At 41.8% G+C, this 16,073-nt stretch overlaps 1 protein-coding gene across 1 annotated transcript in view; it reads right to left on the bottom strand.

Moving 5' to 3' along the window:
* Positions 1–14,213, bottom strand: part of C7 (complement C7) — a 101,549-nt gene extending 87,336 nt beyond the window's left edge. Inside the window, exons 1-2 of the mRNA XM_073621727.1 lie at positions 14,066–14,213; positions 1,588–1,634 (exon numbers count right to left, since the gene is read on the bottom strand). Coding sequence (XP_073477828.1) covers positions 1,588–1,634; positions 14,066–14,071 — 53 coding nt within the window. The 5' untranslated portion in view covers positions 14,072–14,213. The remainder of the gene's footprint in view (positions 1–1,587; positions 1,635–14,065) is intronic.
* Positions 14,214–16,073: the final 1,860 nt, after the last annotated feature.

Below are 16,073 nucleotides of genomic sequence, written 5' to 3'. Positions count from 1 at the left end.
TAAATAGAAATTCCATAAATATATCCCATAGTTTGCAGAAGCTACAACGTTCGCATAAACCAATTATATGCTTATTGGATTTTTTTTACCAAAAACATGTAGCGGAATACATATTGGGCTAAATTTATGAAGACATTTTATTTTATTTTTCATTTTTTTATTGGATATGTTTTTGTCAGGGCTGGCTCAGCCCTTCCTTCTCTGAGCTGGCCGCTCAGCTGTTGGCTAATTGCCAGCTCTCATCTCTCTCCACAGTTAACCAGCTGTTGTGGATCTGCTCGTCAGTCCCGCCTACTTAAAGATCTCCAGCTCACTTCATTCCTACCTTCGCCTTGGTCACATCACAAGAAATCTCCTGTGTTCCTGTTTAAAGACTGGCTTTGCTGACATCCCTTCCGGCTCCTTATCCTGCTTGCCTTTCCTCTACTTGGATCCCTGACTTCTGGCCTGGCTGATTACCCGATCCGGTTACTGGACTCTGGCTATGCTTTGACTACGCTTACTCTATTTACCTTTTTATTTTTATTAAAGTGGAGTTCCACCCACTTTTCCAACTCTTCAGCATCCCTCACTAAACTGTGCACTGTAAACGAATTGGATATATATATATTTTTTTTTTCTCAGCACTTACTGTATATCAGCTGTATTCATTTTTCAATTCCTCTTCCCTGGCTGCGGCCCATCGCATCATTTCCTGTTTGCAATGCCTTCTGGGAACTTCCTCTGACACTGCCGTTGCTATGGAAACCTGACCTGAAACCTATTACACTGCTTGTGCTGCACTGAGCATGTGCGAGATCTGCAAGGATGAGATCCAGGAAGAAATACAGTCTGGCTTCAGATGCCCAGACTTAAGATGGCCACGGCCTGCTGTAAGTTTATAAAATAACAAACTACTGCTATAAACTAACAAAACAGACCTTAGTTTACAGACTAACTTTACTAGAATACATTAAGCTTGTGTATTATAGGGGTATTTTTATTTAAAACGTATAATTTCGGCCGGAACACCACTTTAATAAACAAGTGTGATTTTACTGTACTTCTGTCTCGGTCTGGTTAATGGTTGCTGACAGTTTTATTACAGAAAGTAAAAAAAAAATGTTGTTTTTTTTTAAATTGTTTGTCTTTTTTTGTTTATAGCGCAAAAAATTATGATCAAATACCACCAAAAGAAAGCTCTATTTGTGGAAAAAAATATGACATATATTTTATTTAGGTGCAGCACCGCACAACCGCGCAATTTTCAGTTAAAGTAACACAGTGTCGTATAGCAAAAAAATGGCCTGATCATGAAGGGGGGGGGGTAAATCTTCCAGAGGTCAAGTGGAGAAAACGTTTCAAGAATATGGGATCTGCCACTGTATGATAGTGATTGCAGTCATGGACAATGTTCGTTAGTGTCGGTATCTGGGGGCTGCAGGAAGGTTCGAGGTGGTGGGGTAATATGGGGGTGATATGACTAACTTGAGGCATCGGAGGCTGCCTAGCACAGTTTTTTTAATTGTATGACATGTTTGCTTTAATGTAATTTTAGAAAAAAAGTCACAAAGAAATCCTATTTTTGATTAGTGGAACATCACATACCTTATGATGCAGACCATTAACAGAGATGCGAGAAGAAACAGCAGCCCCTGTAAATAATAGAAACATTTATCATTTCTGTATTTATTCATTGCAGTGGTTTATTTATTTAGTTCATGCATGTATATTATTATAATTTCTACACATTTTGCAGTGCTTTAAGAGTATAAAGAACCATTTACATCAAAATATGGAGTCTACAGTACAATTTCCCCATCACATTTACATGGCATGACAGACACACAAATTAGAGACAATTTGCTTAGAAACCAATTAGCCATCCATTTTTCTTATTTACAATGCATTCTAACACAGTAATTTTTTCAGGCCCATTTAACTCCATTGTCAAGTGCCAGCTTGTGGCAGTTGGAAACTGCAAAAATTATTTGTTGGGAGACTAATAATAATCTTCAACCAAAGTAACCCTTTAGTGGAAGGTTATAGCCTATTCTCTGCCCCTTTGCATTGATGGTTAGTGGGAAGAAGACTGCCCCTAACATTGGTGGTCAGTTATCAATGAGAACGAAAAATATCCTTTACATTAGTGATCAGTAGGAGGCAGAATGCCCCTTTACATTGTTGGCCATTTGGGGGAAGAATTTGGAAAAGACTGCCCTGGGGGTTGTGCGGGTACTGGTGAGAGGTATAGGGATAGCTAAGAAAGTGTACCAAAGTATAAAAAATATACAAATATTTAAAAGTACAGAGTAGCAAAATACAATATACAAAATAGCACACCTAAGAACAATAGATAGGACACATAGTACATGTACAGTTGCTAATTTTAGGAACACACAAAGTTGGGGAAGAATCATTGGCGTGCGCACAGGGTGTGCCAGGTGTGCCTGGGCACACCCTAATCACCCTGTGTGGCACATATTCCTCCTGTTTAAACCCCTGATATTTCAGCAAAGCCCCCTAACGAGGCTCCTAAAAAAGAATTGTAAAAAAATTAAAAAACTAAATTGTAAAAAATAATAAAAAATAAAATAATAAATATAAAAACTACGAACACCATCCACTGCCCTACTGACATCGTCCACTGCTATATACACATGTATGTGTTTGAGCTTTGAGGTGCACACCCTAATGCAATAGGCTGTGCACACCTATGGGAAGAATACTTGTATACATTGGTGGTTGGTGGATTGAAGAATTCCTCCTTACATTGGTGGTCATTGAGTGGACAAATGCCCCTTACACTAGTGGTCAATGGGTAGAAGAATGTTGCTTAAATTGTTTGTCAGTGGGTAAAAAAATGCCCCCCACTTAGTGGTTAGTGGGTATAAAAATGCCCCTTATATTACATACATTCAGGGGATGGAAGACTGCGTGTTTTTACTTTGGACTTTTGTTCGACAGACTTGTGCACACACACTCGGAAAATCCGATAACAGACCATTGTCCGTGGAAAATTTGAAAGCCTGTCATCCAACATTTGTCTGCGGAAAATCGGACAACAATTGTCTGATGGAGCGTACAAACGGTCGGATTTTCCGGCAACAGTCTGTCAACACACAATTCCCGTCGGAAAATCCGATCGTGTGTATGAGGCTTTAGGCGGTTGGTCATTGCTTTAAGGAATTCCTATCACATTGTTGGCCAATGGTTGGAAGAATACCCTGTACACTGGACACTTCAGTGGGTGAAAGAATGCCTCCTTACATTAGTGGTCAGGGGTGGTAGCATGTTTCATACATTGTGTGCTAGTGGGTAGAAAAATGTCCTTTACATTTGTAGTTGGTGGATGAAAAACAACCCTTATATTGGTCAGTCATTGCCTCCTAAAATTTGTGGTCAGTGGGTGGGCAGTGTCCCACACATTGATGGTTAGTGGGTGGAAAAATGCCTCTTATGTTAATGGTCAGTGTGTAGATAAATACCCCCCTAAGGGCTCGTTTACACTTGCTTCAAAATATGGCTTCAGACACACCTTTTTAAAGCTCTCTGAAAGCCAGTCAAAGCCCCTGTCGCTACATAAAATGGTTTGCTTACAGTCCTATTTACACCTTGCTTTTGCTATGCTTCGGCTTCGCTTCAAAAATATTACCCCATGTCTCTTTAGTGGTGCTTCAAAACGTCTTCAAAGCCTCCATAGAAGTTTTTGACGAAGCTCGCTTGAAGCACCTGCAGCTTTTGAGAGGCTTTAATTCAGCTTTAGCTTTGTTTTGGAGGTATAGCGGGTTTGAGATCTCGACATACACACAGGGCATCTGTCAAGCTTCATTAAAGCTTTACAAAAGCATCACCAAAGCACCACCGAAACATCACCGAAGCACCACTGAAGCATCATTGAAACACCACCGAAACATCATCGAAGCACCGCTGAAGCATCAAAACACATCAAAAAAGCATGTTGGAGTGGTAGGCTCTATAATGTGTGTTGAAGTTGAAGCAAGTGTAAATGAGCCCTTACATTGGTGGTCAGTGGGTGAAGGAATTCCCTTTTGCATAAGTGGTCAGTGAGTGGAGGAATTCCCTTACATTGGTGGTTAGTAGGAAGAAAATGACTTCTTATATGGATGGTCAGGGGGTAAAAAGAAAGCCTCTACTGGCTCAATGAAAGCATGAGTATTGGTCACAGTGGTTACTGACTTGCATAAGTGTACCTCTCCTGACTTTGCCAAGTGGCACTGGTATTGGAACTATGTAAGCACCATTAGGAGAAGATCATTTGTCCTCTAGAGTGAGCCCCATGGCAATTTAATTTAGAGAGGACAGCCAAGTCCTCCGTCACACCCCATAGCAGCCATGGGTCATGCGAAACATACCAGTAAGTGAAGTCTAATGCATTCTTGCATCCATCCCTCCCAGTTTTCTTATATACGAGAGTTGGACACATTTTAAGCTAAAAAGCACTTGCTACACTCTCAGTCATACTTAAATCATCTGAGATAAGAAAAACATACAGATCAATAATACTTCATGTGCAAAAGACACATTTGGACGTATTTACAGACAAGAAAAAGGGAAACGTAAAAATATAAATAAGTTAGACACTCGGGTGCTCTAAAAAATTGTTGTGCTGCCCACAGCAAACAAACTCTATCATGTTTATGAAATGTTATAAAATGAGAGCAGACATTTGCCATTCGCTTAGGGCTATATCACTACCTTTCCTTTTAACTAGTGTTTAAAAATAAGCAATGCAATCATTCATAGAGTTAAATCTAACATGAAATGTAGAGCCACATAAATATTTTTAGCAGTTACAATAAAAATTTCATGGTTTTGGGTTAATTTTTGTAAATTATTCTTTTAACAACTCTAAAAAAACTGATATTTTGTATAATATTTGTTATTAATATAAATTCTTTATTTTACAAACAATAAATACAGGGTGCACCTATGAAAGTAATTTTACAGAGAATTATGGTTTTCTAAAGAGAGAGCTCAGCTGTATTAACTTCCTTTATGACTCTCTCTCTAAAACTGGCTGAAGGTTAATCAAAATTCGGCTGGTTCAGCAGAGACTGGATGAATTTTGATTCATCTATGACCGTTCCCGCTAAAGATACAGTAAGTCAATCTAATGATCCAAAGTTGGAAAACTTTCATTCAATCAGTGCCTGCAGCCAGTTAGCTGCAGTGTTGATCGGTGTATTCTGACAGCAGAGGAGTCCCATTGTCAGAATACAATAGCTCAGAGGGGAGGATTCTTCCATCTATCTCGCTTGCGTGAATGGGGGAATCTGCTCATTTTTTTTTTGTTTTTTTTTGATGGCTGATCAAAAAAAAAAAGAGATACATATACTGCATATATATATATATATATATATATATATATATATATATATATATATATATATATATATATATATATATATCTCACAAAATTGAGTACACCCCTCACATTTTTGTAAATATTTTATTATATCTTTTCATGTGACAACACTGAAGAAATTACACTTTGCTACAATGTAAAGTAGTGAATGTACAGCTTGCATAACAGTGTAAAAAATAACTCAACACACAGCCATTAATGTCTACCGCTGGCAACAAAAGTGAGTACACCCCTAAGTGAAAATGTCAAAATTGTGCCCAATTAGCCATTTTCCCACCCCGGTGTCATGTGTTACGTACCTAAAGGATGAGCCCGAATTGCAGAGGATGGCCTCTCCTACGCCTCCGACTCGAGGGCCCCTGGTAGTGGTAACAGGGGTGCAGGAGTGCGGAGTGGTATGAGTGCCTGGCAGGATCAACAGCAGAAGGATCAGATGGCCGGCACAGCTGACAGGATGGATCAGTAGACAGGAACTGCAGACTGGACAACTCAGCAGATGGGACAGCAGCCTGGATGGATCAGCAGACAGGTGAGCAGCCTGGATGGCTCAGCAGAGAGGTCCAGCAGACTGGATGGATCAGCAGACAGGTGAACAGCCTGGATGGCTGAGCAGACAGGCCCAGCAGACTGGATGGAAGTCCAGGAAAGTCAGACAGACCGGGTCGGAAAGCAGGCTGGCAACAGAGGTACAAAGGGAGCAGGCAGAGGGATCGTCAAAAAAGCCAAGGATAACAGGAATAGTCTCAAAGCAAACCGGTTCAAAACAGGAGCAGATATTAGGTTTTCAGGGAACACATACACAGAGCTGCAGAGCAAACAGCACTGATGCAAGTGCCAGACAGGTTTAAATAACCCGCCAGACACTAACGAGTGCATGTGCGCGTGCACATAGACGCCCGCAATTGTGCACCGATGGGTCTAATCTGCCTGTTACTGGCAGGATCTTCATGACACATGTGGCTCTTTAAGGTTACAAGGTCTCAGGTCTGAATGGGGAGCAGGTGTGTTAAATGTGTTAAATTTGGTGTTATCACTCTCACTCTCTCATACTGGTCACTGGAAGTTCAACATGGCACTTCATGGCAAAGAACTGAAGGATCTGAAAAAAGAATTGTTGCTCTACATAAAGATGTCCTAGCCTGTAAGAAGATTGCCAAGACCTTGAAACTGGGCTGCAGCACGGTGGCCAAGACCAAACAGCAGTTTAACAGAACAGGTTCCACTCAGAACAGGCCTCGCCATGATTGACCAAAGAAGTTGAGTGCACATGCTCAGCGTCATATCCAGAGGTTGTCTTTGGGAAATAGACGTATGAGTGCTGCCAGTATTGTGCAGAGATTGAATGGATGGGGGGTCAGCCTGTCAGTGCTCAGACCATACGCCGCACACTGCATCAAATGGAAGCCTCTTCTAAAGTTGATGCACAAGAAAGCTTGCAAACAAGCAGACTAAGGACATGGATTACTGGAACCATGTCCTGTGGTCTGATGAGACCAAGATAAACTTATTTGGTTCAGATGGTGTCAAGCGTGTGTGGCGGCAACCAGGTGAGGAGTACAAAGACAAGTGTGTTTTGCCTACAGTCAAGCATGGTGGTGAGAGTGTCATGGTCTGGGGCTGCATGAGTGCTGCCAGCACTGGGGAGCTACAGTTCATTGAGGGGACCAAGAATGCCAACATGTACTGTGACATACTGAAGCAGAGCATAACCCCCACCCTTCAGAGACTGGGCCACAGGGCAGTATTACAACATGACAACGACCCCAAACACACCTCCAAGACGACCACTGACTTGCTAAAGAAGCTGAGGGTAAAGGTGATGGACTGGCCAAGCATGTCTCCAGACCTAAACCCTATTGAGCATCTGTGGGGCATCCTCAAATGGAAGGTGGAGGAGCGCAAGGTCTCTAACATCCACCAGCTCCGTGATGTTGTTATGGAGGAGTGGAAGAGGACTCCAGTGACAACCTGTGAAGCTCTGGTGAACTCCATGCCCAAAAGGGTTAAGGCAGTGCTGGAAAATAATGGCGGCCACACAAAATATTGACGCTTTGGGCGAATTTTGACATTTTCACTTAGGGGTGTACTCACTTTTGTTGCCAGCTGTTTAGACATTAATGGCTGTGTGTTGAGTTATTTTGTGGGGACAGCAAATTTACACTGTTATACAAGCTGTACACTCACTACTTTACATTGTAGTAAAGTGTCATTTCTTCAGTGTTGTCCCATGAAAAGATAGAATAAAATATTTACAAAAATGTAAAGACACTGTATATATGAATTTCCATACATCTTCATCTGAACAGAGCAGGACTAAAGTTTATAAAGTAAAAGCCCCGTTTAAAAGCAGACATCACAAAATGCATTCTATTACTTTTATTAGCCAAAAAAGCTTCTGCAGAGTGCAGACCTCTGTTATCTGATTTCACTGTGTTATTGGGGCTTGACCTTCCATGATATCATGAATATGATCTATGAAAACATATTTATACAATATGTTACCCCAACATTTCATATTCCTAATGTGCCTGCTGTACTATGTACTTGTGTTAAAAAGTATCCTGTTCTCTTTGTATTTCTTCCCTGGTAATCCTGCCAGTCCCCCTGCTTTCCTATTTCAAACTGACCATGCTAAACATGACAGCACATCTATCTCAGTGTGGTCAGAGTCTGGCTGTGCTGGGAAAAGAGCCTGCCTGCCCTCCAATGAGCAGACTTGTACTGACATGCCCCCCTGCAAAGCCATTCCCTGGGAAGATCGGTAAACTGTTTTTTCACCTCCCCATGTCTCCAAACCCCTTATCCATTTGAAAACAGAAATTATGTGATCACTTATAAAAAAATAAAGAAAAAAAAGGTATTTTATACATATAGATAGATAGATAGATAGATAGATAGATCTACATATACACTGTATTGCCTGCCTTTACGCGCACATGAACTTTATTGGCATCCCAACATCCCAGTGTATCATAACTGGGACTTCCCAGGGGCATCAGAGGGGTGCGGGGCCACCCAGTTACATAAGCAGGTGGCCCGCCCTCCTCTGACGCCACGGGGAAGCCATTGGGAAGTCCCCGTGCGTCAGAGGGGGGCGGGGTCACCCGGGTACGTCACCATGTGGCCCTGCCCTCAGTTATAAAAGAACTATCACCTGCGAGGACGCGTCATAGGAGGGAGGGCGGGTGCCTCCCATGGAGGCAGATCTTTTTTATTTATTTTTTCGGTCGGTCGGCGGAGCGAGAGAAGAAGATGAATGGACTTCGTGGGACATTTTTATTTATTTATTTTTGAATAAAGGACTTGTCCCCAAGCTGTGTCTTGTGATTTTTTAAACATTTTTACACTTTTTTTGTGAAATGGTAGGGGTACAATGTACTCATTACCATTTCAAACAGGGGGGGCCAGGATCTGGGGGTCCCCTTGTTAAAGGGGGCTTCCAGATTCCGATAAGCCCCCCGCCGGCAGACCCCCACAACCACCGGGCAAGGGTTGTGGGGATGAGGCCCTTGTCCCCATCAACATGGGGACAAGGTGCTTTAGGGGGCTACCCCAAAGCACCCTCCCCATGTTGAGGGCATATGGCCTGGTACGGTTCGGGGGGGGACGCTCTCTCATCCCCCCTCTTTTCCTGCAGCCTGTCAGGTTGCGTGCTCAGACAAGGGTCTGGTATGGATTTTTGGGGGGACCCCTACACCATTTTTTTTTTAAATTTTGGCGTGGGGTTCCCCTTAAAATTCATACCAGATCTGAAGGGTCTGGTATGGATTTTGAGGGGGACCCCTACGCCATTTTTAAAAAAAAAATTGGCGCGGGGTTCCTCTTAATATCCATAGCAGACCTGAAGGGCCTGGTATGGAATTTGGGGGGAAACCCCACGCAATTTTTTTTAATAAATTTTGGTTCGGGGTTCGCCTTAATATTCATACCAGACCCAATGGGTCTGATAATGGACTGGGGGAGATCCCATGCCGTTTTTTTCTTAATTTCCATAGCAGACCTGAAGGGCCTGGTATGGAATTTGGGGGGAACCCCCACGCAATTTTTTAAAATAAATTTTGGTTCGGGATTCCCCTTAATATTCATACCAGACCCAATGGGCCTGATAATGGACGGGGGGAGATCCCATGCCGTTTTTTTCAATGACTTTTATCTGTATTAAAGGACCCGACAATTCATTATAGCCACAAGTACTTTTAAATGACTTTTTTTCCCTTTAGAAATGTCATTTTGTGCAGGGACTGTTTTAAACATTGGAAAAATGCGCCACTTTACAGGCATACTATAGACACCTCCCGCTACGAAATTTAAAGGAATATTTCACTTTTATTGTTTCACTTTAAGAATGATTAAAATCACAGCTCCTGAAAGCTCCGCCATTTTTAAACTTTTTTTTGCATTGATACATGTCCCTTGGGGCAGGACCTGGGTCCCCAAACACTTTTTATGACAATACCAAGCATATAAGTCTTTAAAATGAGCACTTTTGATTTCTCCCATAGACTTTTAAAGGGTGTTCCGCGGCTTTCGAATTTGCCGGGAACACCCCAAATTATTTGCTATCCGGCGAACAGGCGAACACCCGATGTTCGAGTCGAACTTATGTTCGACTCGAACATCGCGCTCATCCCTACTCATGGGACTTGTAGTTCTGCAACAGCTGGAGATCTGCTAATTGCATATCCCTGGTATAGGAGTTAGGAGTGGGGAGTGAGCAGTTTTTAAGCATAGTTAGAAAAACCCCGGAATTCTACTTTAAGCAGTTGTGTGCAAACTGAAGGTACCAGCCAGGTTATATTTGTACTGAATTTAGGCATATAAAGCAAATTTACATACCACATGGGCACATCAACAGAATAATATTGCCTATTATACATAAGTAAAGTACTTGCTCAGCTTGTTCAGTTCAAGTATTTTAATTAGGCTAATTACTTTCTAGAAATAGTTTTCTCAAAATAAGCAGTCAGTGCTGTCCCCGCATATGTTTCACAGATTGTACAAAGAAATAGCTAAAGTAGAAGTAAACCTAGTCACTAAAATCCCATATACAGTGGGCACATGTTAATGTCATTTCAATGGTCATTTTAAATATTTTTATTTTGTAGCTTTTATTAAGATAATGCCTGGTGATCCTGTTCAGATGCTTCCTGTTACAGGGTGACAACACTCTGTTCTCTTGTGTTGTCACCCTGTCACAAGCTGTCCTAATGGGGACTATAAACACATACCTCCCAACTTTTTATGATGGGAATGAGGGACACCTATTAGCAAAAGTATGTAAGCATAGGACACACCCCCCTGCCATGCCCTCCTTAAAGGAGAATTCTTTTTTTTAAACAAAAACAGTGGTGCTTTATTATTGTAATAGATAATCAGAGTTACAGAATACCATTCAACAGAGTACAATACATTACATACGTGGAGTACATATTTGAGGATAGGGAAAATAATATGCAAAACCCGCAAGCAATACGTAAGGTTAATATTACCATTCTCAACAAGTACCGTCCACCCTCCACCCTCCAAAACCCTTCCCTATTGGGGCAAATGAACGTAGTAACTGAATGTTTCTCTAAGAGGCCATCCACGGAGCCCAAACTTTTTCAAATTTCCACGGACAGCCACGGTTTATATATGTCATTTTAAATATGGGGATTACTACCTCAATCTGTGTCTCCCAGGCTGAAAAGGATGGAGGGGAAGAATCTATCCATTTCATGAGTATTTCTTTTTTGGCATAGAAAAGAAGGAAGGAAATCAGTAATTTAAGATGATATGGCCTCTGCTCATCATCATGTATCCCCAGCAACGCCATGGCCGGCAAGAGCGGGATAGAGGTCTGCAATCTGGAGTTGATTTCACCTACGATCTTAGTCCAAAATAGTGCAACAACTGGGCACTCCCAGAACATATGTATAAATGTGCCTATATGGACTTTGCATTTAGGACACATGGGGTCTCTCTCAGGAAATATGCGATGGAGTCTCTGCGGGGTATAGTAGACCCTGTGTATAAATTTAACTTGAATCAGTTTGTCCTTGGATGCTATCACTAATTTCGGGCCATACTCTAGACAGTCCTCCCATCCCTCCCTATCCAGCGACGGGATATTGGCCCGCCATCTTTCCCATAATTTATTAATCTTAGGGGAATCTCTTCCCAGCAACGCATTATATAGAGAGGATAGGGGTTTAGACAAGTCTCCAGGGGATAGGAGATCTTCGATGGGGTCCGTCTGTAACAGGGGAGTTTGCGGGAATTGAGCCCTGGCCACATGTCTCAGCTGTGGGTACCGGAACCCCATCCAACGGGGCAGTCCAAATTTAGCCGTAAGCTCATGCAAGGAGAGCAGTTGACCCCCAGACATTACGTGTTCCAACAAGGTTACACCATATCTGGCCCACACCTGTGGGTCCGGTATCATACGGAAGTGTTTAAGTCGTGGGTTCCCCCATAGGGGATGAGCTGGAGACAATTGGCCAGGTCTCAAGTATCTGCGCCTAGCCGCTTCCCATACCCTCCAAGTTGCTCTAGTAGGCCCAGGGACCTCACAATATGCCTTGGGTCCTCTATAGGGAAAATTCCGAAGGTCCGTCAGGGAACCCAGAATATTCGCCTCGAGACAGGTTGCCACATTAATTCTAGAACCCTGGAACCACCAGTGCACCGTCACCAACATGGCTGCCCAAAAATATAACTGGAAATTTGGGAGGGCAAGTCCGCCCAAATCTGTAGGTAAACATAACGTAGTACGTGCCAACCTAGCGTTTCTCCCCGACCAAATAAAGGAACCCACTATACGGTCAATCTCCCTAAAAAACGAGGCGGGGACCCAGACCGGGCAATTCCTAAACAGATAGTTAAATTTGGGCAATATCACCATTTTAAGGAGACTAATGCGACCCAGAAGATTCAGAGGAAGATTCTCCCAGGCAGCACATTTCGAACGTAGGGTGTTCAGAACAGGGGCCAGGTTTCTTACAATAAAATCAGAGAGATTCCTAGTGATCACAACTCCAAGATATTTAAATTCCCTAACCCTTTGTAGTGGGGAGGAGAGGGGTCCAGAGTTAACTCCATCATCTATAAAAAATAGGACTGATTTGGTCCAATTTATCTTAACTCCCGAGAGTCCACCAAAACTGTCAAAAATACGCAAGGCAGCCTGAAGAGAGGGGCCAGCCTTAAAGGAGAATTCTACAAAAAAAAAATTATTTGTTAAACCCACAAGTGCTTTTTTTAACCACTATTATTCCTTTTTATTGGCTTTTGACAATTACAAATGCAGCAATTTAGAAATCGGATGAAAGATTTAGCACTGGGAAACTTTTTGAAAGATAAATAGTGCATTTTATATATAGCTATATAGATCAGACCAATATGAGGGACACATGAGGAGGAATGAGGGACAGAGGGACATTGTTCCAAATCAGGGACAGTTGGGAGCTATGTAAACAGCCATGTCAACGCATAATACACTATCAGAAAACCTGCCCTGATCTATTACATGCAGCAGCTGTTGGAATGCATACATGTAGACATAAAGTTGATGCAAAGATGTTGCAGGAGATCTGTAGTACTGAGATGCGAAAAAAAAAAAAACGTGTGCACAGTTTTCTTTCTTCTTTGCGGGTACATCTTTTACTAGCAGTTGTATTTAAGGGACAGAGACACTTTAAATTATGTGTATATTTACAGTAGGTAAAGATCTAATTAGATGGATGAATGCATGAATGGATGGATGGAGGGAGATAGGGAGAGGTAGATGGATGACATGGAGGGTGGGATAAGTGAATGGATGGATGACATGGAGGGATGGATGGGTGGGTGGACGGATGGATAGATAGATGGAGGGAAAGAGAGAGATGGGTGGATGGATGACATGGAGGGTGGGATAAGTGAATGGATGGATGACATGGAGGTAGGGATGGATGGATGGATGGAGGGAGAGAGAGAGAGATGGGTGGATGGATGACATGGAGGGTGGGATAAGTGAATGGATGGATGACATGGAGGTAGGGATGGATGGATGGAGGGAGGGAGAGAGAGAGATGGGTGGATGGATGACATGGAGGGTGGGGTTAGTGAATGGATGGATGACATGGAGGTAGGGATGGATGGATGGAGGGATGGAAAGATGGAGGGATGGGTGAATTTATAGATGGGTGACGTGGAGGTAGGGATAGATGGATGGATAGATGGAGGGAGAGATGGAAAGATAGAGGGATGGGCGAATTTATAGATGGGTGACATGGAGGGAGGGATGGATGGACAGATGGAGGGAGAGAGAGAGATGGATGACATGGAGGGAGGGATGGAAAGATGGAGGGATGGGTAAATTGCTGGACGGATAACGTGGAGGGAGGGAAGGATGGATAAATGGATAGATAGATGGACAGTACTTGCATGCACTGGGAGCCATTCATACAACACACTAACTCACTAAACTTAGGAAATTCTGCTTTATTAAAAATATAATTCTTTACCCCAACAAATAGTTAAAAAGTTTCATTAGAAAATGATTTGCACTAATAAAAAAAAAAAAAAAAAAAAAAAAAAGCATAGCCTCTACAAAAAAATATTCAAACTACAGAATTGCCTTGGCTTTAGTCTCTCATTTATGAACATTTCCTACAAAAAACGCCCCATACATGCACAAATCTACATCAACAATAAGCTGGTTGTCCAATTTCTTACCTTCATGTTTGGAAGAAATCTTCAATCTGAATAAACTGAGAAGTCTTTCAGAAGTTCCCTTCCATGTGAGTTTCACATCTCAAGTGCATGCTGTGTTTCCCGTCAGGGATAATCCCTTGTTGTATCCTGTTCACTGATATCACCACCCACTTTTCCCTGTTTTTCCTCAGATGTGCCATTTGGCCCCTGTTTTTAATACCACCCAGAGGTTCTCAGTATGGTGTTTGCTGTGCCATTAATGCAGAGATGGGAGAACACCAAATGTGAGTTTCAGAACATATATACAGTGGAAAAAAAAGTTTTGGATGGTAAAAAGGCAAATGTATTGTCAAAATGGATTTTTTTAGTTTTGGATAAAGTGTGGAAGGGAAAGAACCCATGTCAGGTTCTTATTATTGTCTGTGCCTCCTCTGTAGAGATGCCCCATATCAGTCATGGTGTCATCAAGGTCAGACATACTTTACGCAATGATGATACATTTGAATTTTAATTTCAGTCATGTCAATAAAATTACAGCCTATTTATTATTGGTACTTATATAGATTTGTCCATTTATGCAGTGCTTTACACATACTGTATATTTTACATTCACATCAGTCCCTGTCCTCAAGGAACTTACAATATAAGGTTCCTAACTCACATTCATACATATACATACTAGTGTCAATTTAGACAGGAGCCAATTGATCTACCAGCATGTTTTTGAAGTGCGTGAGGAAACCTATGCAGGCACAAAAAGAATATGCAGACTCCAGGCAGGTAGTGCCATACCTGGGATTTAAAAAGGGTCACCCTAGTGCTGCCAGGTGGAAGTGATAATCACAGTTATGACTATTCAAAGTGTAGTTAGATACAAAAACAGACAGCACCATGGATAAGTGGTTAGCATGCCTGTCTGGCAGCACTAGGGTGGTCTGTTCAAATCCCAACCATGCCACTACCTGCCTAGAGTTTGCATGTTCTCCCTGTGCCTGCATGGGTTTCCTCCCATACTCCAAAGACATGTTGGTAGGTATATTGACCCTAGTATGTATAAATGTGAGTTTGGGACCTTAGATTTTATGCTCCTTGAATGCAGGGACTGATGTGAATGTAAAGTGCTGCGTAAATTGTCACTGTTATACAAATACCTATGATAAATAAACAAAAACTGAATATATTGCAGCTTACCAGTCCATAGATATGGTGACTGCACTCATTTTCTTTATTTTAGACTTATTTTGCTTTATTTATACCTGGTAATCCTGCAAATAAGACACGTCCTGTCCCTTGGTGGCTACATTTACCCCTCTACTGTGACACGATTGTCTCTACTACTAATATATCTGCATTACATGGACATTTGTAGTTTACATAAGAAAGATGACATAACATTTTCTGTCTTCAGTGCAAGTGACAAGGATGGCGCATTTCTGGAAAGGTCAACAGGTATTTTCTGTACTTGCTGAAAATGTTCTAAGCCTAAAAAGATAACCATTGCAGCTACTACATCTAAGGACTGGTAAGCTGCAATGTATTACATATAGTGAAATTTTCCACATTTTGTCATGTTACAACCAAAAATGTAAATTTATTTTATTGGGATTTTTTGTGATAGACCAACACAAAGTGGCACATATTTGTGAAGTGAGGGGAAAGTGATAAATGGTTTTCAAAATATTTTACAAATAAATATGTGAAAAGTGTGGCATGCATTTGTATTCAGCCCCCTTTAATCAGATACCCCTAACTAAAATCTAGTGGAACCAATTGCCTTCAGAAGTCACCTAATTAGTAAATAGAGTCCACCTGTACGTAATTTATTCTCAGTATAAATACAGCTGTTCTGTGAAGCCCTCAGAGGTTTGTTAGAGAACCTTAGTTAACAAACAACATCATGAAGGCCAAGGAACACACCAGGCAGGTCAGGGATAAAGTTGTGGAGAAGTTTAAAGCAGGGTTAGGTTATGAAAAAATATCCCAAGCTTTAAATATCTCACGGAGCACTGTTCAATACATCATTCGAAAA

The sequence above is a fragment of the Aquarana catesbeiana genome, linkage group LG01, assembly GCF_042186555.1.
Source record: "Aquarana catesbeiana isolate 2022-GZ linkage group LG01, ASM4218655v1, whole genome shotgun sequence".
NCBI classification, from domain to species: Eukaryota; Metazoa; Chordata; class Amphibia; order Anura; family Ranidae; genus Aquarana; species Aquarana catesbeiana.
This window is presented reverse-complemented; position numbering and strand designations above follow the sequence as displayed.